This window comes from Leptonychotes weddellii, chromosome 9 (assembly GCF_054177405.1).
Source record: "Leptonychotes weddellii isolate Sample4059 chromosome 9, ASM5417740v2, whole genome shotgun sequence".
In the NCBI taxonomy this organism is placed as follows: Eukaryota; Metazoa; Chordata; class Mammalia; order Carnivora; family Phocidae; genus Leptonychotes; species Leptonychotes weddellii.
The window spans coordinates 77,381,923-77,409,884 of NC_138377.1; the positions used below are offsets into that span (position 1 = coordinate 77,381,923).

General features: G+C 37.7%; 2 protein-coding genes across 3 annotated transcripts in view; one reads left to right on the forward strand and one right to left on the reverse strand.

The window, feature by feature from the left end:
* The window catches only part of LOC102749990 (uncharacterized), a 106,904-nt gene that overhangs the window by 19,042 nt on the left and 59,900 nt on the right, over window positions 1-27,962 (forward strand). The gene's annotated exons all lie outside the window — the stretch shown is intronic.
* On the reverse strand, window positions 213-27,951 carry SLC30A4 (solute carrier family 30 member 4). 2 transcript variants are annotated; one of them, XM_081831039.1, is made up of 8 exons: window positions 27,756-27,951; window positions 27,105-27,618; window positions 19,593-19,739; window positions 9,236-9,389; window positions 7,372-7,570; window positions 6,544-6,649; window positions 5,615-5,749; window positions 213-4,858 (listed from the first exon to the last, which is right to left on the reverse strand). In XM_081831039.1, the coding sequence occupies exons 2-8, from the start codon at window positions 27,493-27,495 to the stop codon at window positions 4,704-4,706; spliced, it is 1,287 nt and encodes a 428-aa protein (XP_081687165.1). In that variant the 5' UTR covers window positions 27,496-27,618; window positions 27,756-27,951; the 3' UTR covers window positions 213-4,703. The 2 variants fall into 2 exon arrangements, with proteins under 2 accessions (XP_081687165.1, XP_081687166.1); XM_081831040.1 differs by having other exon boundaries at window positions 27,105-27,951.

Sequence of the window (27,962 nt, forward strand, 5' to 3'; positions counted from 1 at the left end):
GACAGATCGAAAAAGTTACAGATTCTTTTAGTATCTTTTTTTTCCTTATCTGGAAGGTTTTTTTCAGGTTTATTTCTTAAACATCTAAGAGGGCATTACCATCTGATTTGATAAAACTAATTAGGTTATAATCCACTTTCTCATGCTTTTTAAGATTATCATGTTTTAAGGCCTACTGCTATTATTTAATCAATAAAAAAAAAACCCAGAGATTTAAGGGGGGTTGTATATTTTCATTTTTTAATAAACCACACAGCAAAACAATACTTTAATAAATGTATAGGAAATTACAATTTGAAAATTGCAAACATGGTACATATACATATACTATACTTTGATCTTAAATTACATGGGCAAACCCCAGCTTCAAAATCTTCCTCAAATCAATCATATGCAAAATACCTGGTTTCTGAAAGGGCAAATGGAAAAGTATATACAATTTCTTAAAGGGGATATGGCTTACTTAATAACATTTTTTTTTTAGAGAAGCAAAAGCTTTCCAAATACACAGTATCTTCCAGGAGCAAAGCTGACATACTACTGGCCATTTCAATTTTGCGTTGCAGTTACTTCAGGATATACTTAATTACATTATTTTGACACTGTCATAGATTTAATTGGGAAAGTCTCCATAAATGTTTTTCAGTCTTACCAAAAATCAGAAAATGTTCGTTGGTCCTCACAATATGATTAGAAGAACAGCGTGAACCCTCTGTAAGCGAGAAATCAATGACAGGATGACCTGCATGCACATACACAAGTCCATACTGAGGAACTCCCCCACGACAATTTCTTCTAATTTGCAGGTTCCTACCAACATCACAAGAAACATCCCTGATTGGTGAGCTGTAAGTCGGATGTCCTGTCTGGCAAGATGCACATGACAGATCTGTAGTTAGAAATAAAACTTCAATCCTTTGCAAGTCCGACTTGTCCCCCCTCAACACAGCATATATAGCAAGGTGTCACTACTCATTTGTGACTAATACCCAGCTGGCTCATGAGCGAAGCTTGGTTCCAAGACAAACTGAGCCAAATGAACTAATCTTATATCTATTAACACATTCTATAACTTTAAATTTACTATATGTAAGCTAGAGTCAACAGCAAAATTGCCTAAAACCTTATTCCAAAGGGGTTCAAATTCTGTAAGAACACACTATTCATCATGGTGAACCAATTTATATAAATTCATAAAAGGAAAATGTAGGGGGGCCTGGGGGGCTCAGTCGGTTAAGCAACCGACTTGATCTCACTTCAGGTCTTGATCTCAGGGTCGTGGGTTTAAGCTCAGCGTGGAGCCTACTAAAAATAAAAAAGAAAAAAGAAAAGAAATTTAGCTAATTGTGCTTGTTTCAGAAGTGAATGACTATCTTTTCTAAAGTAATGAGTAGTTGTTTGAGAAACAAAACCCAGAGTCTTACTAGAAATGATCTTCACTCATGGTTGTACAGTGTAGTCTATTGCTATCATACTTATTCTGTAAAGTTCAGTGTGCAGAGAAATTTGGATCAGGACAAGCAGCTGTTAAAAAAAAAAACGTTCTTCCTCACGTAGAAATACATTTATAAGTGGTGCTTTGTTTCTGAAAGATGGTTTTCCTCACATTAAAATGAACGGAAAGCTCATGTATCTAATCTCGCCTGTGTCTATTCTGGGAAAATTCTACTAAAGACAAATACTGTCAGTGAAGACACTTGAGTTCAAGAGACAGAACCAGAACACTGAGACTTTCAAGAGCAGGAAACTGAATTTTAGAAAATGCAAATAAAGTACCAAAATCTGAAAAGAAAACAGTAAAATAAGAGATCCTGTGATTTGGCAAACAATACTGATGGGAGCTGCAAGCTGCGAAAACCTGGGCTCACGTTACACAAGGCACAGCTCTAATATAAAGTGTATGTGGGAATTCCATTTGCTTGTGGTTCTTCATTTCAAAGCCCTCTGAGAGATGCCTTATTCAACTGTATTCCTCACATTAGATTTCTAAGGCAGCATGATCGTTAATGAAAAATAGGTCTTTCCCTAAAATCAAAACCCTGCCCTCTGGCCAGAGTTGTGAAACACGGGTTTTATGTACACAAGTAACTCTGATTATTTGCAAATGTTAATTAAAATACATCACACTGAAGAAACTGCCTAGTTTTTATGCTGTGATCTGTTCTCCCAGTGCAAAATTAACCATGCTAGGTGTTTATCCACAATTCGCTACCGCTTGTCACAGGATGGTGAACTCTTCCTGTGAGGGCTGGCTGAGGGGTGTAACTTGGGGTTGCAGCTCGGCAGGTGAGGGACAGACCCAAGGCTCCTTATCAGAGGCAGACCACTCTCTGGTCCCCTGGTCGTATCTGCTAAATTCACACACTCCTTTGTGGGTTTTGTCAAGTTACAAAAAGGGAAATCTATCAATTCTCAGTCTCACAGACCCAGTAAAGTACAAAATCTGTAATCCTTGCTACAAAAGACAAAGACAGGAAACTTCATGTGTACCTCACTTTAAATAGAACACAGTCATTAAGATTCACAGAAGTTTTCAGTGTTTCTGCATTTTACAAAAGGCTCCTTTTCAATCCTCGAATGGATTTTAGACTGTTTTATCAAGTAACTTTTCAAGAAATAGGTTGATATGAAAAGTAAGATATACCTATTTAAGATAAAGGGAAGTTTACATGAAACAAGCTCCGTGGACATGGGAAACAACTACAAATATGGGAAAATCCATTAGCATATAATGGATATTCTTTTCCTTTCTCTTGCTAGGCACCCCAAAGTCCATAAATGCCCAGATGTCCACTGAAATGCTTCTCATTTATTCTTATTTGCCTTCCATATTTATGAGAATTTTGGTTTAAACAGTTTATATACCACCCAAATTTTTGAAAAATTCAAATCATTATTTTAAATGGATCCACAGTAAGAATCCCCTAAAGTTAATTTTCAATTCAATTCAGTAAATACTTACTGGATTTTATTCAATACCATTAACCCTCATCAACCCTTTTTTGGGGGATACCATCAACTCATAATCATCTTTCAGGTAAAGTCAGATTTTATCTTCAGTTTACTTACAGTGAGGTACTTGGTAGAAAGAGGAAATCTGTTTCCTAACCTTCTTTGATATTTATAAGTCATCTGCATGTTTATGTAGGCTTTCAATTCATAACCTGTCTGTCCAGTACACTGTACTCTACTCTTGAGTCTCTGCGAACCCAAAGAACCATAGCCATTCTTGGTTAAGAAACTGTCCCTGTGAAAATGGACTCCTGAAGTGCATAAAGATAATCTCAAAACCAACAGTTGCAAAATGGAACATGAATAGTCACAGCTGCCTCTTTAACACAACTGTTACCAATTAGGTTGCATTCAGTTTGGAAAGTTTCATGGTTAGCCTCCCCACACCACAGACTGAATGTCCATCCCTATTCCTGTGCTTTGAAAAACACAAACACTAGGTCAAAAACCCTCGACTTTTCTTTCTTTCTTTCTTTTTTTCCAGAGTAATGTCTTCTCCCTATCTCTTTGGGCATTTCTGCTGTGGTATTATTGGAAAACCTCAAAATTATATCTTAGGGTTTCTGGAGTCCCTGGAGAATCCCTAACCCATATCATCAAACAGAAAATCTCTCTGGAGGAATGTGGTTAATCCACATGTGAAAGATGGGCATTATAAACTGACCCTTAGTCCTCCAGAGTTTTACCTGGAAAGGCCCCAAACTGACTAACTGGTAAGGAGGCCGGAAGCAAGGTACCAAGCAAACTTCTAGTTCTTGAAAGGACAGAGGACCACTGTTTACATTTTGCAGTCTCCTCCTATTCTTAAGTAAAGATAATTCCATGAACAATAAAAATGATTTCAGGAAGACTTAAATCTGACATTCCACACTCCATCCTTACTCCCTATATTTTGTTTTACATTATCATATTGTAACTTGAGTTTAAGATGAACTTCTGCCATTCAGAATAGTATTGAAAATACTTCCTAAATAATCCTAATGACAGTGATCACAATATGTAAAGATTTGGTTCTGATTAAGATTACAAATAACCCAAAATGTTAACTCTGAGATGCAAAACCCCATAACATCTGGAAAAAACTGTTTATAAAGTATAACTATAATAATAACTAAGTTATTTGTGAAATAAAACATTTGTGAAATAAAACATTTCTGAAATGTGGGAATACATGCTTATTCCACTCTCTGGATAATGTCTAGTACTCTCTGAAATCTGCTGAGAAATAATTTCTGTAAAAAGAGAGCTGGGTGTCAAATTTCAGAAGCCGGATGTCAAGATTACATAATAAAAAAAATTCAGTTTTCCAGCACTGGCTTGATAAAAAATGGTCTTTAAAAAGGATTTTTAAATGCAAATACTGAATTCTTGATGCTTCCTTTAAGACATGTACTTTGTCATAATTAATGCAGTGTGGTCTTGGATTGTCTTCTTTGAGGTATCCGTGGAGTCACATCTTACTCTGTGAATAGTGTTTTGGAAACACCTTCATCTGACAATCAGGGTGAAGTCTCATCTTACCATTAAACAGAAACTAGCGCTGTCCGGCTGGAGTGACTGTTCTGAGGGACCCTGCTTGATGTGAACACAGCTGGTAGGGAGTCCATTTCCTCAGGCAGATGTGCGCATTTACTGCCCTCAGCTCTGTGACTGCAGGATGAATAAGGCAGTAGTCCCCAAAACGTATCAAGTTAAGGACTGGAACTCTGACAATGTGCACAAGTTCTGTCCACTTCTTGCCTGTAACTCTGAAGCTGAACAGTGCATTTATACATGCCAAATGTGTTCAATAATACATGCTTTGCTTTGGACTGTACTTCCTCCCATTTAGATGAACTTCCAGGAACTGCAATGTCAAGAAAATACTATTACTATTCATTGTACACAGTTACAATGACACAGGGGAATAACAATATACAGTGAACCTATTCTTATTCGTTTGATTTCTCCCCCTTGAAGCTACTCTGTTAGAGAAGTACGCCAGTTTCCAAAGCCAGGATGGCTTCTCATTATTCCAATCCCTCCAGTCCACTCGCAGGTAGAGAAAGAATACTAGACATCAATTACAAATCTTTTGCCTGTTTTTTTTTTTTAATAAATCCATATACATATTATTTTGATAAATAAAAAGCATCAATCTGTGAAATGACTTTAGGAAATAAAAACAGGTCTAGCTTTTCTTACATAGGAAAAGCATGGTAAATATACTTCATGCCTTAATCTGAAGGCAAAAATCAATTTGTAATGTCTCATCTTAGGGGCGCCTGGGTGGCTCAGTAGGTTAAGCATCTGCCTTCGGCTCAGGTCATGATCCCGGGGTCCTGGGATTGAGTCCTGTGTTGAGCTCCCTGCTCAGGGGGGAGTCTGCTTCTCCGTCTGTCCCTCCCTGTTGTGCTCGCTTGCTCTCTCTCTCAGAAAGATCTCAGAGATCGAAAATTATTGCTCTGCTGTTACTGATCTGCAACACACCTTTTGAAAAGCCTGACCCCTCCCTTAAAGCAAATCTTTCCAGCAGAAAAGTCTTCCTGCTTAATTATAAGCACAGATGTTTAATTCTAAAGAGAAAGTCCATCAACCCCAGCATTTGCTATCAGCAACATACTTAGCTGTATGTGTACGATGGCAGTAGGTTTTCCTGAAGTAAGAGACCAGATATTTAAATCTTCCACGGAATATACATCTTCTATTTTCATCAAGGCTTCTTTGATATAGTCTACATTCAAATGGCTTGGTACACCTATTAGTTCAGAATATATCATTTATAAGTAAAGCTTATTTTGGGGAAGAAAGTTATACATAACTGATAGAGCTTTTTTTTTTTTTTCCCCAAAGAAACCAAATGGCTTTATCAAATTCAGTTTAAATGGACACTTTAAAATATCTTAATACTTTAAGATAAACCATGCACACATAAAGCAAGATATGTATAAGAGGTTAATAATTTTTAAAATGTTCACTCTTGCTAAAAGAAATATCAAACCTGAATACTTCATTTAACAAATAAGCTAGGATACACAAAAAAAGGAAAAAAAAAAAGGGGGACCATCCAATGATGATGAACCTGCTGTTGAGAACTTACATACTTAGACATAATATCAGTAAGTAGGCATGTTGAAAATATAACAAAGTATCAAGTTAAATGGGAATTAAGGAATTAATAAGCCACTAAACATAATTATATCAAGAATCAAAAGAGTTGTATTTTTGTCCCAGCTCTGCAGTTTATTAGCAGCATTACCTTAAGTAAGCAAGTTATGTTACCCCTCTGAAGCTCAATTTCCTCGTTGGTAAATGGGGATAATGTCCACCTTACCTACTTTTCTTAGCTATTATAAGGATCAAATGGGTAACAGAGGGAAGAGTACATCAATTCTTATATGCTACATACACATAAAGTCGTGTAACTATAGCCTAATGAGCATCAGTAAAGAGAAAGGAAAGACATGACTCTTACTCTAGAGTGCCCCCCACCGTCAATCTGATTAAGGGAGGTAATAAACCCACAATGGGGATATTATAGTGAGATCTTACCTTCTAGTATTATAACTATTGTGTCCCATATGATGCGAAATGTTGTAAAAGCCACAAGTAATGAAAATACATATGTACAGATGGGATCAGCAATCTTGTATTCTGGCTGAAAGGTGACAGAACAAAACTGTGTGATTAAATACAGACCAACATAAAACAGACTGTAAAGCAAAGCAAGCCATACTCTGCCCCTGTTCTTTAGCCTTCTATACCAGGACTGAAGAATACCTTTATTTTTGGATACTGCAATTGAGAAACATCTTCAGTCTTTCCTAGATTGTTAAAAAAAAAAAAAATTTTTTTTTTTTTTTTTGCCTTTCCTTGTAAGACCTAATTCCAGAAGTTTGATCATTTGTTCTATTGTTTTCCTCTGTGCCTTCCCTAAATCTTCCACCCAGAACCATAGAATATGAGAGCTGGAAGGACTTTTAGCAGCCACATATTTGGTCTAAGCCTCTCATATAAAAGAGGAGGGACTTGCTCAGAATCAAAGCATTAATGGCAGAGCCAAGACTAGAACCCAAATCTCTGGATTTCTAGTCCAGTGTACATTCTGGTACCTAGCAGTTCAGTGACATGGCTTAAAATTGAGTTCCCTAGTGAAGGCAGTCTAGAAGCCAGCTACAGACAAGTTAACTCTGTGAAATGACACTATCATGTTTACTGCTAGCAAAAGAGCTATACTGATGGCTCAATGAAGCCTACCTAAATGCAAAATGAGTAAGGCTGGCTTTGATATCCAGTATATTGATAAAAGACAATAACCTTAATATTTTTAATATTGAAATTAAATATATTTTAAAATAGAAAAACCAGCAATCCTATTACCTTGAATCTTATGATGTATGCAGCTATTAGTACACCAACACTCTGCACCAAGTCCCCCAAGGCATGTACAAATGCAGCTCTCACTGCCAGGCTGTCCTGCCCATGGTTGTGCCGACAGCCAGAACCTGTGGTAGGAGAATTTGAAGGCAGGGAGTGGGAATGGGAGTGGTGACCAGACTGGTTCAACAGAAACCCCATTCTGTCAAAATAAAAGAAAACATTATTATTCTTCCTAGTATTGTTGATAAAAATATTTGTTACAAATCAGACATTAATGAGGCAACATGGAACTCATTCATTTAATATATATATGAGCACCTATTATATATCAGGTACTGTTCTAGGTATTGGGGTCAAAACAGTGAATAAGACAGACATATCCCTATCCCCATGGAGCTTATGTTCTAGTACAGAAGGCAGAGAAGTAAACAAAGAAATACATAATATACTGCCAGGCAATGCAAATGGTTTGAAGAGAAGTAAAACACCGCGAGGGGATGGAGAGTGCTGGGGCAGTGCAGTCTGTCAGAGAAGGCCTGAGAGTCCTTCTGGGCAGAAACCTGGATCAAGTCAGGAAGCAGCATGTGGTGGTGAAAGGGTGTGCTAAGTAGCAGGAATACCAGGGCAAAGGCCCTTAGAAGAAAATGTGCTCTATGTGTTTCAAAAAAGCAGGACAGTTGTTGTGGCGAGACTAAAGTGAGCAAGAAGGGACGCCTGGGTGGCTCAGTTAAGCGTCTGCCTTCGGCTCAGGTCATGATCCCAGGGTCCTGGGATGGAGTCCCACGTAGGGCTCCTTGCTCATCAGGGAGCCTGCTTCTCCTCTCCCTCTGCCTGCTATTCCCCCTGCTTGTGTTCACTCTCTCTCTCTGACAAATAAATAAATAAATAAAATCTTTAAATAAATAAATAAATAGATTGAGCAAGAATGCTAAGGTATGAGTTAGAGAGGCACACAGGATCTTATTAAAAAGGCCACTGTAAGGACTTTGATTTTATTTTAAATGGGAACAGAAGCCAGTAGGGCAGGGATTGGCAAACCATGGTCTGTAAACCATAGGTGGCCCACTGCCTGTTTTTGTAAATAAAGTTTTATTGGGACACAGCTGTACTCATCTGTTTACATACTAAATGTGGCTGCTTTTGTTGTCTAACCGCAGAGTTGAGCAGTTGTGACAGAAACTGCCAGGCTCTCAAAGCCTAAAATAGTTATTATCTGGACCTTTACAGAAAAGTTTTCTGACTACTGGTCCAAATAAGTATATAACCTAAAAATTTCATAGCTTTCAGGGAAAAAGTTTATAGTTTAAAAAAAATCTTGTTAATATAAAAGTTAAAAAAAAACTTTGTCCCACTTAAATTCCAAATTATTTGTCAAATTTCAGTATAACTGAGCAAATGAGAAATTTATAATTCCATCAGTGTTTTATTAACATAAGAAAAATTAATATGCCATATAATTTAAAAATACATAAAAATACCACTGCACATTACTGAATGCATGGTATAATAGTCTCTAAGTTCACAGAACTTAAAAATATTAATGTGAAAATAATATAGAGCATATGATACCATAATGGTATGTACATGCCATTAGAAAATTGTCCAAACCCATAGAATATACAACACCAAGAGAATTACATACGGATGTAAACTAGGGATGCTGTGTGGTAATGTGTTAATGCTGGTTCATCAACTGTAACAAACGTACCACTCTGATGGAAGATGTTCTTAATGGGGGAAGCTATGCATGTATGAAGGCAGCGGGTATATGGGAAATCTCTGCACCTTCCGCTCAATTTTGCTGTGAACCTGTAACTATTCTAAAAAATAAAGCTATTAAATTTTTTTTTTAAATAGAGCTTACATTACATTAACAGCAACTCCAACTGCTGCAGTGATGAGCATTATATCTCCATTTATTTCGTATTTCATATGGATAGTTCTTTGGACAGCTTCATATAGGAGGAATCCCATAAGTATATACACCAACAGCACACTAATCATAGCTGATAAAACCTCTGGAGGGAAAAATATAAACAACAAATATATCTGTAGCATGACTATTACACTTCATACAAATTAAATATTGTACAATATTTATTTATATCTTTCCTCTGAAGAGATGAAAACACTATATCATTTCTGTCATGTTATTTTCCTTATTTAAAAAGTGTTTAGTAGTTTGCTCTGGATTCTCCACCAATTCATTCTCACCACTCCCCACTTTCCCCTCATCTCTTTAAGGTCAAACTGTGTATATTTAACAGACCACATACATGGTAAAAAATGAAAAACTGAAAAAAATTATTTGTAACGTACATGATCACAGACTAATTTCCCAGTAGAAAAGTACACTTACAAATCAATAACAAAGTGAAGAATGCATAACAAAAATGGATAAAGGACACAAATACTAATACACAGAAAATTAACAGAAACAACCAATTTATCAAAATCAATCATAATACAAGAAATTCAAATAAGAATATAATTGTTTTTTATCCCTTACTAAATTGGTAAATATTAAAAAGTTTGATGATAGCCACAGTTAGCAAGGATATACTGGTGGAAGTATCAAGTGGAACTATCTTTTTGGAGAGCAGTTAGTAAAATGAAGCAAAATTTTAAATGCATGTATTCCTTGATTCTAGGAACCTATTCAATAGAACACATGATATACATGCAAAGATATACCTACAAGGTTTTTCACTGTAACTTCACTAGTATCAAAAAATATCTGGAGAGAGCTTAAATGTCCACCAATGAGGAACTTAATGGATAAAGTATGATATATACATATAGTGGAATATCATAAAGCCATTTATGTTAAAAAAAGAAAAAAAAATCAGGCAAATTGATAATCACAAGAAAGACAAGAAAGTGTTACATCTGGGAAGTGGGACTAGGAGCTTGGGAAACTTAGTTTTCATTTTATTCTTTTTGGTAATGTTTGAAATGTTTTAAGTTTTACCACAAACACATTATTACTTTTAGGCTAAAGAAAAATAATAAGGCATGCAAGTATTCATGAATGCACTTTGACCCAGAAATTCTTCTTCTTGGAATGATATACACATTCATGTTAACTGAGCTACACATATGCAAAATGAGGTGTGTTATGAAGTTATTCATCAAGCACTGTATATAATGGCAAACAACTGAAATCAATAAAAAAGTGATTAGTAAGGGCCCTATAACACGGAATACTATGCAGCTGTTAAAAAAAGGATATAGCTTTTTATGTTCTGATAAGGAGTAATCTCCAAGATACAATGTAATGTGAAAAAAGCAAAGTGTGTATGGTATGTTACTATTTGTGAGAAGAAAAAAGAGAATACATAAATAATATCTGTACATACAATCTTTGAAAGGACATACAAAATACTGATAAAAAAACTGGTTATGAAGAAAATGGGTGGCTGGGAGACAGGGACGACTGCACTATATATGCTTTTATATCATGTGAACTTTTACCATGTGAGTATACGGTAGAGATAATCTTGTATCTTTTCAAGATAACACAATAGGGCAATGGGAAGTACTTACATTTTTAAATAACTAACATTATAATATAAAACAACTATTGACACTCAAAATAATAAAAGCAAGAAAATACTTTTAAAGAAAACTTTTCCTTTAGAGAAACCAGACACTGATCTTGTTAAAGGTAAAACAATCTGGGAAACTGTTATCTGAGTCAAGTCACTGCTCAAAGGTTCCAGGCAGTTCAAATATATTGAACTTTGATACATCTTTATTCTGATGCATAAATTACAACAGAGGAAAGTTATCTAGCAGTTATAAACTGTTTCCTGAACACATCTCAGTAATGTAGCTAAACTCCAATAAAATCCTGTGCATTAGCAGAACAAATGTTGGGATAACACAACATACAAAACCATGGTTTTTGTATTCAAAACCATGGTACGAAAACAAAACAAAACAAAACCATGGTACGCTTATTTCTGACATACTAATCATCACACTTCAAAAGACACATGCGGCTGAAGAAGACCAAGAAAGACACTCTGAAATACACAAAGCTGTGGAGAGACTACCACATCAAGTGCAGACTCTCAGCAGCTTGAGGACAGGACCAGTTCCATTCCACATCACATTTTCTGTGACATTCAGCAGAGTGGTTGTCATGTAGCAAATATTTATGGATGGATTTGCTGAATGAGGTTAGTTAGGTTGAGCAAGGGGAGATGATAAAAGGCTATACAATTAAGGGTAAGCTAAATGTGAATAATAGGTTATTTACTAAATCCCAAAAAACAATAAGTAGATTGGTTAGAAGAGAAGAATTAAGCCAAATACAAGACAGAAAATGCATGGAATTTCTCGTCTTAAATTATAACTGCTGGTAAAGTACACACGTATTAAAAAAAATAACTAAAATATTTTTAAACCGTAAATTTCATGTACTAGCAGTGCTTCATTTTACTCACAAAGTAAGAGAACTTTCTCTTTAAAATGGGTATTTAACAGGGTCGCCTGGGCAGCTCAGTCATTAAGCGTCTGCCTTCCGCTCGGGTCATGATCCCAGGCTCCCGGGATTGAGCCCCACATCAGGCTCCCTGCTCCACGGGAAGCCTGCTTCTCCCTCTCCCACTCCCCCCTGCTTGTGTTCCCTCTCTCACTGTGTCTCTGTCAAATAAATAAATAAAATCTTAAAAAAATAAATAAATAAAATTGGTATTTAACATATACCAATTCTGGGGCAACTGGCTGGCTCAGACAGTAGAGCATGCAACTCTTGATCTGGGGGTTGTGAGTTTGAGCCCTACGTTGGGGGTAAAATTTACTTAAAAAATACCAATTCTTCTCAAACTCTTCCCCTCCACACACCCCGCCCGAAAAAGAGAACTTTATCATGTAGTCAAGGTTGAAGCTACCAATTAGGCCATAGAGTTTTTAAGATGACTTAATCAAATTGTTAATATAAAATTATAAAGCAATACTCTTATAAAAATTCATAACTATACAAGTTAATGACAAAGTTGTGATTGCTTACGAAAATCTAAAACCAATAATTAAAAATTCTTTCAAAACCCCCTATAATTAGGTTGACAATACAGTTTTCCTGGGATAGTCCCAATTTATGTCTGCTGTCCTGGCATAATTATTAAAAATGCCCCACTTCACTCTCAAAAGTGTCCTGGTTTGGATGATAAATGGTAAGTTACACTAGTAGGTACGCCAGATAAAATACTGGATGTCTAGTTAAATTTGCATTTCAGATAAATAATATTTTAGGATAAGTATATCCCATGCAATATTTCAGACATATTGGGAGTCCTGCAAGAGTGTGTGTGTGCATGCGCAGACCACACACTAAAGCTGGCAACTCCATATCCCAGTGATAATTTTCCTAAACACTTAAAATCACCTTTTTGTGAACTTTTATACAAGCACAACCAATGAAATAAAATTTATTTTACTTCAAAATAAAGTTAAATGAAAGTCAAACTAAAGCATGAACAGAGATCCTTGGCAGGGAGGATTCCCACACTTAGAAGGCCCACTAGGCTCCTGCAGCCTACAGATGAACACTCACTTTTCCACACCAGTTTTCACCCACGTGAGTAGCATAAAAGGGATCCCAGCGTCTGCCCACAGTTAAGAGTAATGGAATTCAGCTGATTCCTAGAAACTGCTAAACGACATATTAGGATGCTGCTATCAAAGATATGCCTTTTCCAGCAATTAATGAAGAATGTGTCATGTCTCATTCCCTTGGTGAAAAGCAAAGACATTCAACTTTTATTTTTTATTCTAATCACCTGTCAAAATGTCTTGCAGACAGAATACTGATAAATGCAAAAAGAAAAAAAATTTAAGATTTTTAGGGCTGAGATTTATAACCGAGAAGTATAAAACACAGATAATACTATATAGCTAAAAATCCTAGTAGTAGTAATACGATCATTTATTTTGATAAAAGCTCTTTCACTGTGAATAAATTCAACTGGTGAAATGTCATGAATAGGACGAATTAGCATTTGCAATTTTTTTCATAGTTTTTTTTTTTTTTTTTTTTTTTAAGAGAGGGAGGGATGGGGGGGTTCGGGGAGGGACAGAGGGAGAGAGAGAGGACCCACACCCAGTGCAGAGCCTGATGCGGGGCTCGATCTCACAGCCCTGAGATTGTGACCTGAGCTGAAATCAAGAGTCGGACGCTTAACCAACTGAGCACCCAGGTGCCTCTTTCATAGTATATTTTAACATGATGGAATGTAGATAAACATAGGCAAGATTTTTCCCTCCCAACATTTAAGAGAGAGGGAAGGTTTCCATCAACAACCAAATTATGACTTCTCCAGTCTTCTCATTCTTGCTCTGGGTTAGTCTCTGGTCACAATAAAGTTTTTCAACACAAAGGCGTATATGACATATGGATTTTTCATTTTTGAAAGGAGACCCAGAACTTTCACAGTTGAAACTCCAGATTTCCATGAACGTTACTACCCCAGGAACTTTAGGTAAACTTGACTATAAATGGAAATTTATCATAAATGAAAAACTCTTGAAAGAGATTTTTATGGAAATTCTAGAAAATCTATTATCATAGTAGTTCCAACATATTTTGCTACTTTATGCACAAATAATTAAATCATTCATTTGACTGAACTGTCACACTGGATGAGAGAACAAGATGAGTGAATATGTGTTTTTTATTATAACATCACTTAGGTCTTTTCATTCAGCTGAAATATAAACAAATGTTTATGGTCAATGATCTATTAAGGCCAAAATATACCCTGAATTTCACATACAGAGAATAAGCAGTTTTGGTTTGAATGGCTAACAAATGGTAAGAAAAAATATCAAATGGGAGAAAATACAGATGACTGTCAAGTTTTGATAGTACTATAAAATGTGAAAAATGTTTATTGCATATTTTAACACATCTATAAATTTCCAAAACTAGACGTTTTCAAGATTTATATGAAAAACACCGAGTCCTTCTCTGTCCTCCTGTTACTCTTCTTATAGTACCTTATTCTTTTTTTTCCTAGCATTTAATATAACTTATAATTATGTTGTATTTGTGTACATATTTACTGCCTATCTCTCCAACCTATACTATTACTCATTCAGTCAACAGGTAACTACTGAGCACCTATTCAGTGAATGAATAACAATTTGCTTCAATTATGTAAACCACACTCAACCCAAGCATATTTTTTATTTCATGAGTGCTGCCTAAATGTACTGGCCTATCATAACTGTTAACTTTGCTAATGCTATGTTGCCAATAATGAGTGTATTTCCTTTAAATTGCATAACGCTAGTCTATTGCCCCAAAAAACTATAGCAAACATCTAAAGACAGGTTTCAGAGGTTTAAAAAAATGAACAGGGAAGGAGAGTGGAGACGGTATTCTCTCCTGTACTTCCTTTTATGTTATTTCTCTTTTTTACCTTCTTCAGTAAAAGATAGGAAGGAAAGACAAGGAAAATCAGTGGGCTGTGCTGGATTTGCCTAGGATTTCCAAATTTGTATTTGTATTTCAACTCAAACCACAGACAACCCTACTGCACTCAGGCTAAAGACATCACATAGCATTTTTCAGTGGCCTACTGTTGCCGCTGGAATACCACGCTAAACTGCAAAGCAGTCTTTGGATCCTTTCAGTTCCTATTCTAAATAATCTGTTTCCTGCCTTCTCACCACTCCCTCTACCCCATACCCAAGGTGCCCAGCACTCTCAAACTGACTTTTGGCCCAACATGGACCACCTCACTCACGTCTTCCTTCTGCCTCAGCAAAAACTCCAATTTCTAGGAGGTACCTATTCTTTTCCACATGTTCAGGTGATATGAATTCTCCCTAAGATATGAATCATTAATCGGCATAGCCGTCGTCAGGGGTGGGAGGACGTTGTTAAAATGAATCACTAACCAGGGAGAAGAGATTTTGTTTTTTTGGCTGCATGTATAGGGAAAGAGATTTTTTAGCTGAATACTTTCTGCTCCTTTAGCATCAGGGAATGAAACAGCAAACGAAAGAGAATTAGCACTGCGCAGTGGGTAACAAATCACAAATCTACCGTAGTAGAACCATCATCTAGCCACATCTGCCAAGGTCTTTGCTGAGTGGAACTAACACTCTGCTACAAGCCTCCTGCACTGTCGCTTTGCCATTAACCTAGGCCGATGATTTGCATTGCCAAAATGTAAATCCTGCTTTTTTATTTCAAATACAAACAACTCTTACTAAGTCCTTTTACAGGGTAAGATACAAGATAGAATCTCCATCTTAATCTTATCCTTGCAGCTTCTTCAGCCCAAGAACTCGAACAAAAGCCTTATAAATAAAAGTCAATTAAGCTCATAATCCACAGAGAAGGATAAAAGTAGAAAGCAAGGGGATAGCACTGTTCTCTTGAGAATAGCAATTCCCCTTTGGGAGATAATGTTGTTCTTCCTAAGGATCTGTGGGATTTCTGCTACAGTGTGTTTCATTAAGTTCTAAGTTTTATTAACTTCCAGGATAAAAGGACATACCCAGAGTCAAATGAATCCAGGCATTTAAAAACATCTCATATATGGTTCCTAGCCTGCTTCCCCTTTTCCCACAAAAGAACTGCCACTGTAGCTCACTGTAAAGTAGTAAAGAAAAGAAAAGAAAAACCTGAGTGACTTTACACAATTTGTGAGTTCACATGAAGGAAAGGAATGTACCACCAGAATGGAACAGATTCCTGGGACAGCTATTTGGTCCTCCCATCAAATCTAAAAACACCTTTCTCTCACCCTCACTAAATGATTTTTGCTAAAATAAATTTAGTTACATTGCCAAAAATGTTACCAAAGGGGTACCTGGGTGGCTCAGTTGCTTAAGTGTCCGGCTCTGGATTTTGGCTCAGGTGCAGAGATCGAGCCCCATGTGGGGCTCCACACTCAGTGGGGAATCTGCTTGAGATTCCCTCTCCTTCTGCCCCTCCCCCCTTCTTTCTCTGGAATGAATAAATAAATCTTAAAAAAAATATATTACCAAAGACCTGAGTTAAAAAGTGCAGCTCTAAAAACTGCTGCTTAATCATCAGGGTGAATCACCTTACTTTTTTTCTCCTACTACCTAACTAAGACAGTTATGCTCAGAGAATTCTGATTAGCAGGGAGGGAAGACAGGTAATTTGGGGGTGTGGAGCATTTGAGAGATATGAGAAGTGTGGGCAGGATGATATACTGGCAGGCGGAAGAGGGAAGGAAAAGAAGATTGGAACTAGCTTTTATTGGGAATTCACTCTGGGCCAGATCTACCAGGTCAGGTACCTTACCACCTTATGTATTCTTTACAATTCTGCAATGCAAGTGTTATCATTCATATTTTACAAGAAAAAACAAACCCTTGTACTTAGATTAAATCATCTCTAAAAGGTCTTATAGCTAGTAAAATTGCAGATCTCTGATCTGAACCAAAGACAACTTATTCACAAAACTCTAAAAGTGGAAAGTACCAAAACAAATAGGACTGCTCCTGCCTGACATCAGGGGGAAACTCTCTTCTGACTAATTTCTTACTTAGTCAAAGGTACCGAGAAGTCAGGCTGTACCAGCCTGTTGTGTTATGAATCAAATAACTTTTTATAGTGTAGTTTGTGAATATAATCACAGTTTCAGAATTACAGATAAATATTTTCAAGTCCCAAATATTTTAGTCCCCAAATTTCAAAAATATCCCTATTCCTAGTTTGGAAACTGGTTTAATTTACCCAAACACAAGTGATTGGAGGTTCATGAGCTATATTAAATGATGTTTCACAGTTTTCATGTCCTTATTTACTCAGCCTGAATAAGCAACAGTTCAGCTAATAATCTTGTGTACTGCACTTATTACTGCCAGACACACAGAGTTTAATATTATCTGTTTCCATCCCTACTTCATTCATGGTCTAGAACAAGATACAATTTCATAAAAATAGCTAATAAAAATGTGACAAATGCTATTAGGCATGTATAAACTGTTAGAAGCAAACAAAAAGGAAATAAATGAAAGGAATGGTACTACTACTATCCATCGTCCACAGACACACACTTCCAGGTCTAGAACTGGGTATACAGTATGCTGCCTTTTGCATAAGACAGGGTGGCAGGGAATGGGATATGAACATGTATGAGAAACACATAAGGTAAGGTGGTAAAGTATTGGTGACCCAATCACTTGCTTCTCTCTGCTGTTTTTATTTGAATGAACTCTCAGGGGGGAGGAGTCAAATGCTGTATCTAGTCCATAATTGTGAACTTTATACTTTTAAGGAAAAAGGAATATTTGACTTTCTACAGAAACGTGCAGAGATAAATAAGAACATTCAGTTCTATTTTCTCTCACCTTTTCACAGTGCTTGCTGTCTATGAAGAAATGAAGTGACTAGATAAAGTATTTCTTTGATATCTAATAGAATTTCCATGATTATGGGTTCTCATTATATGTAGGACTTTCTATGTTCTGTTATTACATGTTTCTGAGAGGAGAATTCCACTATTTTCATTAGCGTTCCAAGGGGTCTATAATCTAAAAGGTTAAGAGCCGCAGGATAAAATGAAATGCACTCTTTCAAACAGTGGTAGAAGGTAAAAAACCCCATTCCATAATGCTGTGTTTGAATGTTAGATCTTAAACTGAAGGTGTTTAAATCACAAGAAATTAAAATTTGAAAATAATCTTGAAGTTGTTTAAAAAGCCCAAGGCAATCAGGTAACAAATGACTGTGTAATATGTTGATAACCAGTGGGTGCACTGTGCAGTGGGTAACAAATCACAGACACACCTCAGGGCATTAGCTCTCTGGTACAGCAGGCAGTGGACAGGGCTGAGGCATGGGGGTGCCAGAGAATTTCCCAACCCGATGATCTGGATAGCGACTTGGGATATAGCCTTTCAGGTACAATGGAGTTTTACATAGAAGGCCCAGTGACTAAATTTTAGAAGACCTAGATGCTGAGTTAAGATGAAGCTAAAAAGTAACCAAGAAGGGGAAGAACTGACTGATATATTAGCCAAGCTCAGTGTCTCTACAAAATTAAACTGCAAGTTGTTAATTCTGGTTCTTTAAGACAGGTTGTGCTAAAGCTACCTAAATGTCAGCTTCTGGATTCTAAGCAAATGACATCTGGACATATGGCATTTCACATACTAGTTCAAATAATTGTTTTATACATATTTTTAAAATAAGTAAAAAAATCTAAAAACACAGTAACACAGAGTTGTATGGATAACCATGTATGATTTTAACCTCTCAAATATTTGTTCAAAATAGGAAAATAAAAATATGTGTATACTGTTAAAGAAAAAAACTTAATGACACTTGTCAACACATGGTAAAGAAGACTTTATTCAAGGGGGGAAGCTACCAAGAAAGGTAGAGGACCCCTGCAATAGAACTCTGCGTTGGGCAGAGGGGCGGGGAGAGATTGGGTTCAGCTGTGAATACTGTATGGGCAAGTGGGAATTTAGAGCCAAGGAGAAGTGTGGGAGTCAGTGAATGGAAAATTACTAAGAGGAAACATCAGGGGTGAGGGAGATTCTGGCAAAACTGACTTAAGAGAATTTTTGCTAGAGACAGGCCAGTGCGATGAGACATCACCTAGGGGATAACCCATCAGATACTGAGAGTGGTGGGGTTCTGTTAAACTGGCTTAGCAGGGTTCTTGCTAAAACAGAATTTTATAAGGAAGTACACAGATGGGCTTGGGAGAAGGCTCAGGAGACTGACTAAAATTTGGTCAAGCAAAGAATCTTTATCAGCATTTACAGAATTATGATGATACAATGGCAGCAACGAAGGTCAACCACACAGTATATGTGAAACATATTATAGTATTACTTAAGATCTGGGCTAAGCAGCTTTGGCTGGAATACCTGAAGTGTGAGAAAGAAGCTAAACTCATGCCTAGCCTAAACTCATGTGATTTTGCCTGGTTGAATAAACTGACGGTAAACTTTTTTCTGATAACATCTTCAGGAAATAGGGAACAACATTTAAAGATTAATGATTACCATATAATTTTATATGTGTAAACTGTTTATCGCTGACTAGGCTGAATGTATCCTGGACTATATGTATCTGAATAAACTTGTTCATCTATTTTCATTTGCTTTATTCAAATAGGTTATCAACAGAAAGACTTCAGTTACTCAGAGGTTAGTTATAGTTCATTGTGGTTTTACTATGAAATTTTATAAACCAAAAGAAATTACCAATTACCTACCTAAGCGATGGAATCCAAAGGTGAATCTTTTGGTTGGTGATTTTGAAGATAGCCACAAAGCAAGCAGGGTCAGTATGATAGCGCTTAGGTCAGTTAACATATGAAGCGCATCTGTCATGATTGCTAGGCTGTTTGCAATGTATCCACCTTGGAGTAAGGATGAGAGGGAAGAAGGAATAAGTTAATTAAAATAATAAACATAAGCAAACCAAAAATATGTAACATCCTACAAAACATCAACTTTGAACTAAATCTTTATCCTATTACAATTAAATCAAGATATCCTGAAATTTTATGCAAAACATTAAATATGTGTGTATTTTTGTGGTGAAGATGTCCATTTCTATGAACAGATTCTCTGAGGAGTCAATGACCTTAAAAAAATTAAGAACTGGGGCGCCTGGGTGGCTCAGTTGGTTAAGCATCTGCCTTCGGCTCAGGTCATGATCTCAGGGTCCTGGGATCCAGCCCTGCTGTCGGGCTCCCTGCTGCTTCCCCTGCTTGAGCTCATGCTCTCTCTCTCTCTCTCAAATAAATAAATAAAATCTTAAAAAAAAAAAATTAAGAACCACTAAACTGGGCTCTAACACATAAGAAATTTTGTGTTTTAGTACTGCAGCTTTTACTCAACCTACTAATCCTACTATTAGTGAAATTAATAACCACAGTATCTAAATATTACAAGAAAGCTGAAGATAGATACTTGTTTGAGAGGGTTTGACCACAAAATTAAACTGAAATTTTTTTTTTTTTAAGATTTTATTTATTTATTTGAGACAGAGAGAATGAGAGACAGAGAGCATGAGAGGGAGGAGGATCAGAGGGAGAAGCAGACTCCCTGCCGAGCAGGGAGCCGGATGCGGGACTCGATCCCGGGACTCCAGCATCATGACCTGAGCCGAAGGCAGTCGCTTAACCAACTGAGCCACCCAGGCGCCCTAAACTGAAGAAATTTTTTAAATGTACATTAGTTCAAAATGAAGGATAAAGATAACTGATTCCCTTGGGTATAGATAGCAGTGTCTCAGAGAGATTAAAGGTGGTATTTAGAATAAAATTTTTCCAGGCATTATATGTATATATGATATATAAAATTAATTTTGTATACGTGTATGTGTGTGTGTATATATATGTATGTTGTTCTATTATGGTTAACCAATTGTCTTAGCACCATTCATTGAATAAGCTTTTTATAATATACAATATTCAAACCTTTACATGTATCAGAATCACCTGGAAGATTTGTTAAACTACAGATTGCTTGCTCCACTCCCAGAATTTCTAATTCCAGAGGGCTGGATGAGGCCTGAGAATTTCCATTTTTAACATGTTCCCAAGGTGATGTTGATGCTTCTGGTCTTGGTATCTTTGAGAATCACTGTTACAATGAACTTCATGTTCGGGGTATTATGACATGGAAGTGTGCGAAGCCGTTGTTCCCCTCTTTCTGGGATGAGTGTGCAGAGCCAAGAGCAGCAGGTCACTGAGCTGGTGATCTTGTAATCACATCCATTTACTCCAGTGTGCTCTATACAAATGCCACTTTTAATATTCCCTTGACATTAAAGAGCTGGAAATCACTGAGAAAAATACAAGTTGGTGGCTAAGAGGGTTTTGGACTCTCTGAGACTCCCTCAGCAAGTTACTTAATACTTTTGAGCCTCAGTTTCCTTATCTATAAAATAAGGGTAATACCTTAAAGCTGTACTGTCCAGTAAGTCTTGGAGATGATGGAAATGTTCTATCTGTGCTGTCCAGTAGAGTAGCTACTAGTCACATGTAGCTTTTGAGCATTTGAAATATGGATAATGCAACTGAGGGATTTATTTTATTTAATTTTAGTTAACCTAAACTTAAAGAGCCATGTGTTGATAATCATCAGCAAAAAAATAGCAGAGTAAGGACCTCTGAAAATCATCCTCTCTATGAAAGTAATGAGAACATGGGCAAAAATGGTCCAAATCAGCTTTTTTTTTTAGAACTCTGGAAATTAACCAAAGGCTGATACAGATAGTATTCATTCAAGGAAAACAACTGAATCTTTATAAGAACATCGAAAATTCTGTAGCCTTGGACCCATCTCCCTCTCTCCCGCTCTATGGTAGCCCTGAAAACCAACAGGCAACAATCGTGGTGAAAACCAGCCTGGCAGCCACTGCAAGGGATAAAATAGGGTTAGAGATACTTACAAGCCCCATTCCCAAAGAACTATCATTATTTGATCTGCCTGGTAGTTCCCTGGGGAAAAGCACACCAGCAAGGCTGTTTTGACTTGACTTAGGATCTGTCTTAGGCAAACCCTGAGGAATGTTTGTCAAAAAACAATCCAAGGGAATTGTTTAATACTGCAGCTGCCTGAAGCAATAGATAACAATGTGCTCCCTGTATTCTGAAATTTCACAATCATATACCTTGGTATGGGTTTATTTTCACCCAATTTGCTGGGTTTTGGTTTACTCTTTATCTGGAAAGGTATACACTTCAGTTCTGGGGAAATTTCTTAAACTATATTGTTGACAATTTCTTTTCTTCTGTTTTCTCTATTCCCCAAATTCCTATTATTTGGAGTTTGGATTGATATACTAATTTTCTTATGTTTTTTCTCCTATTATCTATTTCTATCTTTTTGCTCTACTCTCAGAGATTACCTTAGTTCATCTTATAACTTTTTTATGGAGTTCAAAATTTTTTTGTTTTTATTGTTCAAAAGCTCTTTACCTTGAATTTCTTTTTTAAAGCAGTCTATTCTTGTAGGTACATATCTCTTATTTCTGTGGATACTATGTAATTATTTTATCTGTTTAACTAGTTTCCTTATTTTAGTCTTCCTCTTGACCTACACTTCTAGGGGTACCAGGTGCAACCAATTCTGGGCCTACTTAGGATTCTGAAGAGCAGTAGTTCTCAGTATGGTCCCCAGTATCAGGATCCCCTGTGAACTTGTAAGAAATGCAAATTCTCAGGCCCTATCCCAGACCTACTTAATTAGAAGCTCTCACCCAGCAATTTGTTTTAATAAATTCTCTAGGTGTTTCCGACGAATTAGTGTAAACTGGGTTGATTCTTGGCTTTCCCCAACTGCTACTTAGGAGGTGGCTTTCTTGGGTCTATTAAGTCAGTTATTTCTTTTATCTATCTCCTTTCTAGTTTCCCAAAGTTATGTTGTTATTATCTTGTCTCCAGTTTTCCCCATCTATGTGGACACACACAGACCCACATGTGGATGGATATATGGCTATATACATATATATACATTTAAAAATCCCTTTATTTCAGTTTGAGAGGCTTCAGGAGAAAGTACATTTAGATACATGAGTTCATTTGTCATCTTTGAGTACTTTTGGGAAGTCTGTTTACATTCATTCTTCAAGCTTTTTCACTCCCAATAAAAATGCAGTTGTTAATCAATGACTATTACTAAATCCAAAGGATAGTTTAGTTCTCATCTCATTAGACCTCTCAGCAGCTTTAACTTATTTATTTCCACTTGGAAATACTCTATTTTCTTAGATTCTGAAATACCTGTTTGTCTTTTGCCTGACGTCTAAAGTTGGAGTTCCTCAAAACAGACTCTGTAGGTGGTTTTTTCCATTCTGATAGCACTACACACTCTATCTCTTGACTTGACCTCTCTTCTGAACTATAGACTCATATCTAACAGCTCACTAGACATCTTTACTGGCTATTTTACATACATGTGATAATGAACATTGTCTAAAACAACCCTTGAGCCCAGGCCTAAATCCTGCTCTGTATTTTCTCCCTGCCTAATAAAAGATATACAATTCCATACACTCAGTTGCTTAGGTGAGAAACTTCAGAATCAACCCCCACATCTAAACCATTAGTCAATTTTGTTAATGTTACCTCTAGAATATTTCTCAATCTCCATCCACACCAGTCCAAGCCATAATTGTTTCTTTTCTGGACCTCTGCAATAGTTTACTTGCTTCCATTCTTGCACCCTCCAATCCATCTCCACATAAGGGCCAAAATAATCTTTTAAAAACATAAATCCCATCATATTACTCTCCACTTAAAAGCCTTGACTGGCTTTTCATTGTACTTAGAATTAAAAACTACACTCATAATATGGTCTATCAGAACCGGCCTGATTGGTCCTCTGGCCTCTTTCTCTCTTGCTTATTATATTCCAGTGAAACTTGCCTTCTTTTTAGGTCCTTTTAAAGAATTGAAGGTTTTTAGGACTTTTGTACATGCTATTCTCTTCACTTGGAAAACTCCTCCACTCCTTTTGTTTGAATAACACTTTTTTTTTTTGGTTTAACTGTACCTGGCTCATACATAAACTATGTCCCACGGGGTTACTATGTCTTATAGTACCTTGTTCTTTTGCTTCATAACACTTAAGGCCATATGGATTTTAAATTTATTTATTTGTTTAACATCTGTGCCCTCCATTAGACTAAGTGCTTCAGATAGTAGGTTTTATTTACTTATTTTTTTTTTTAAAGAGTTTATTTATTTGAGAGAGAGAATGAGACAGAGAGAGAGAGCATGAGAGCGGGGAGGGTCAGAGGGAGAAGCAGACTCCTCGCCGAGCAGGGAGCCCAATGCAGGACTCGATCCTGGCACCCCAGGATCATGACCTGAGCCGAAGGCAGTCGCTTAACCAACTGAGCCACCCAGGCGCCCCAGATAGTAGGTTTTGTAAAAGTACTCAAAAAATACTTGCTGAATGATCTAAAGTCTCAAAGCAAGTTAGTGGCAAAGCCAAGATTCAAAATCAAGTCTTCTCTTTCAGATCTTTAAATTACCTCATTTTTTAAATTACTCCATACTTTCTACATAAGACGCCTTATTTCTAAGTGCTTTTGATACACTTTAATAAATGCTCTACTATATACAATTTAATTCTATGTAATATTCTGAATATTTTTTTAAAAGATTTTATTTATTTATTCATAAGAGACAGAGAGAGAGAGAGGCAGAGGGAGAAGCAGGCTGCCCGCTGAGCAGGGAGCCCGATGAGGGACTTGATCCCAGGACCCTGGGGTCATGACCTGAGCCGAAGGCAGACGCTTAACCATCTGAGCCACCCAGGCGCCCCTGAATATTTGTTAATGCTTATCCTAAGTATTAGTATTTTTGTATTATTTAACATAAGATTTTTATCTTTGAAAATAAAATACTTAAAGTATTTTAAGTAAAATACTTATTGTGGTTTTCACAAAACAACATTTACCAAATAAGAGATTTCAAAAATGGTATGTCAGGACAATTTTATCTTAATAATTTTTACTTAGGTAAAATAAACTCTAATTTTAAGGAGGAAAATTGTGATTAATATGATTTTAACTTCAAATACAAAATATTAACTTCAAGAATTACTAAGTCTGGGGCGCCTGCGTAGCTCAGTTAGTTAAGCGTCTGCCTTCAGCTTAGGTCATGATCCCACGGTCCTGGGATGGAGCTGCAAAGCAAAGCGCAGGGCTTCCTGCTCAGTGGGGAGTCTTGCTTTTCTTCCTCTCCCTCTGCTCCCCACCTCGTGTGTGTGCATGAGCACGCACTCTCTCAAATAAATAAATAAATCTTAAAAAAAAAAAAATCACTAAGTCTTACTGACTTGATATTCTAGCTGTGTGAATTTGGGCAAGTCATTGAATCTTAGTGTGTAGAGGCCATGCCTTCTTACCTGGCCACAACTTCACTTTTACTTCCTTTACAGCTTAAGCATTTATAATTCTCTATCACAATAAAAATTAATTCAGCAGAAGTTTATTGAATGTCTATTCTGTACCAGTCATTGTTGTAGATGCTGGGAATGCAGCTTATATTTCAGTGGAAGAAGACAGATATTAAACAAGTGAATATACAAACAAGATAATCTCAAGATGCTGAGGGCTTTTAAAGTTGGGGAGAGAACAGGAGAGATGAGATATCTACTTTAGTCAGTCAGAAAAGGTCTCTCAGAGTTATCTTTTGGGGTAAGATACGAATGTCAAGAAACCAGCCAAGAGAAGATTGGGGAAAAGGCACTCCAGGTTAAGCAGTGTTTTTCAACTGCAGGCCCTGATCTGTGGAACACGAAATCAATTAAGTGGGCTGGGGCCATAATTGAAAAAACAAAATACTAGAACGCATCACAAGAAATGAGACTTTTGTTTCAGTTATACATATATTCACACATATATGTGTGTATGTGTACTTAACATACATATGTATGCATGCATGCCTACCCAGGTCACAATGTTAAGTGTAGTTTTTTCTATAGTGAGGTCAAGAAAGTTTGAAAGCCACTGAGGTAGAGGAACCAGCCAGTTTGAAGGCGTTATGGACAGGAAAGAGCTTTGTGCGTCATAGGGAGAAAGAAGGCCAGCATGGCTGAAGTGTGCACTGGGGAGGAGAGGTATAAAATGAGGTAGGAAATGTATATAATTTTCCTATATATAACCTCTGGCCAGCATCTTAATCTGGACTGCCACCTGTTCTCGTAATGGTTAATCATTAAGAAACAATATGGCAGATTTATCTCCCTGCTTTAATGTCACTTTGTAAACTGTCACTAAGAGAAGTTAGCAGTTACACTAATGTGACTGTGAAATTAATCTCTAAGAATATATTTTTTAGTGAGAATGTATTACTTGAATTATCAAAAAGTGGTAAAACAGGACGCCTGGGTGGCTCAGTCCGTTAAACGTCTGCCTTCCGTTCGGGTCATGATCTCAGGGTCCTGGGATGAGTCCTGCATCGGGCTCCTTGCTCAGTGGGGAGCCTGCTTCTCTCTCTGCCTCTGCCCCTCCCCCTGCTTGTGTGCTCTCTCTGGCAAATAAATAAATAAATCTTAAAAAAAATACAAAAAAATACTATAAAAAACCAAGTTCATAAACCCCGGGGGAGCCCTCTGGTTCCTTTCAGATCCTTAGTATAATGAAAAACTTTAAAGGTCGTATTTAATTTTGCAAATCTCTTGGATATAAATACAAAAGAAAATACTAACAAAGAAGAGACCGCTTAAGTCAAATGTAGAGAAAAAAGTAAGGAGCCTGGGACTGTAGATGTGCCTCTTCCACCAACCAGCCAAGTATCCTCACAACTTGTTTCACTCTCTGGGCCCTCAGATTCCTTATGTGTGAAAAAGAAGGAAGAGCAGGTGTTCAGTAAGTCATTTCATACGTAAAATTTTATGATTCTACGTTTAGATCACTTACTATTTTAAATGATGCAAAAACTAACCTGGTGTTTTATCGGAATTTTTTAAAGAGGAAGTTACATGATATACGATGAAGCTAATGTACTTAACTTTACAGTAGGTGTCACAGTGTCTGGAGAACGAGAAGAAAAAGTCAAAGTTATCTCTGAAAGTTTATGTCCTACTTGGGTTGATCTGCACTTTGGAACCGTGTGGACTTTTCCTATCACGAGATCAGTATCTTGATAAGTAACAAACTTCATGAAAAGAAAGTTTAAACCTCAAATCATGTGTAACTAAAGCTTGACAACAACCCTCGGGACAAGGTAAATGGAAAGTGAGTTGGCAACACAACTCACCTACAAGTTCTCCAATCATGAAAAGCAAGTAAAGAACGGCCGCAATGGTCAATCTGGTTTTCACCTTTCTCTGCTTCAGTAACTCCCGCTGTCTGCTGCAGTTGTCACAGGGGTCCACCTTCAAACTCAGCTGACTGTTGGTCAAAGCTAAGTCCTGGTCCAGTAAGGAATCGTCGTCGGCCTGCAGGGCCGGGTGCGCCCCGTTAATAGGCCTTTCTGGGATTTCAGAACCATCATCGGCCACCACAACTCGAAGTTTGTTAAACCGAGAAAGCCCCTCGTCCCCCACCTCGTCCGAGAAGTCAAAGGCGCTGGTGTCATTTAAAAACAGCGGCGCATCATCCTTCCTTAGCAGAGATTTGAGGCGCTTCCACGCGCCGGATCCGGCCATGGCAGAGACTGAGCCGCCGCGGCACGGAAAGGCTCGGAGCAGGCGGCCGGCCGGCGGCTGCGCCGGCTCCTACTTCACCGGAGCGCCAGTTCCCGATGGCACCGCCGCGCGTCCCTCCCCATCCTGTGCAAAACGAAACACGTTAACACGTTATAAATTAAAGGCGCCCCAACACTGCCCACAAGTTCCGAAGCCCCGGCGGCGGGGGCGCCAGGCCGGCCCGGAGGCGCCCGGGCTCCGCGAGGGGGCGGCGAGTCTACCTGGGGCGCTGCCGCGGGGCCGCCGCTCATCTCCCCGCCCCCGGCCGGCTCGGCGGGGCCGACTCGCACAGCTCGGGCCGGGGCCGCGCGGGGAGCGGGGCCGTCCTCGCGCCTGCCGCGCCCGCAGCTCCAGGCCGGCTTCCCGGGTCTGACAGGTTCGGGGCCCGGCGCCGGGGGCCGCCGCCTCTCCCCGCCCTGCGCGAGGCC

What these genes read in the sequence shown, in the direction of transcription:
- SLC30A4 (XM_081831039.1), bottom strand. Translation starts at nt 27,495, where the DNA reads ATGGCCGGATCCGGCGCGTGGAAGCGCCTCAAATCTCTGCTAAGGAAG. An exon ending in CATGATTGGAGAACTTGTAG is followed by an intron (nt 19,740 to 27,104) that starts GTGAGTTGTGTT and finishes CCTTACTCCAAG; the next exon opens with GTGGATACATTGCAAACAGC. An exon ending in AATAGTTATAATACTAGAAG is followed by an intron (nt 5,750 to 6,543) that starts GTAAGATCTCAC and finishes CTGAACTAATAG; the next exon opens with GTGTACCAAGCCATTTGAAT.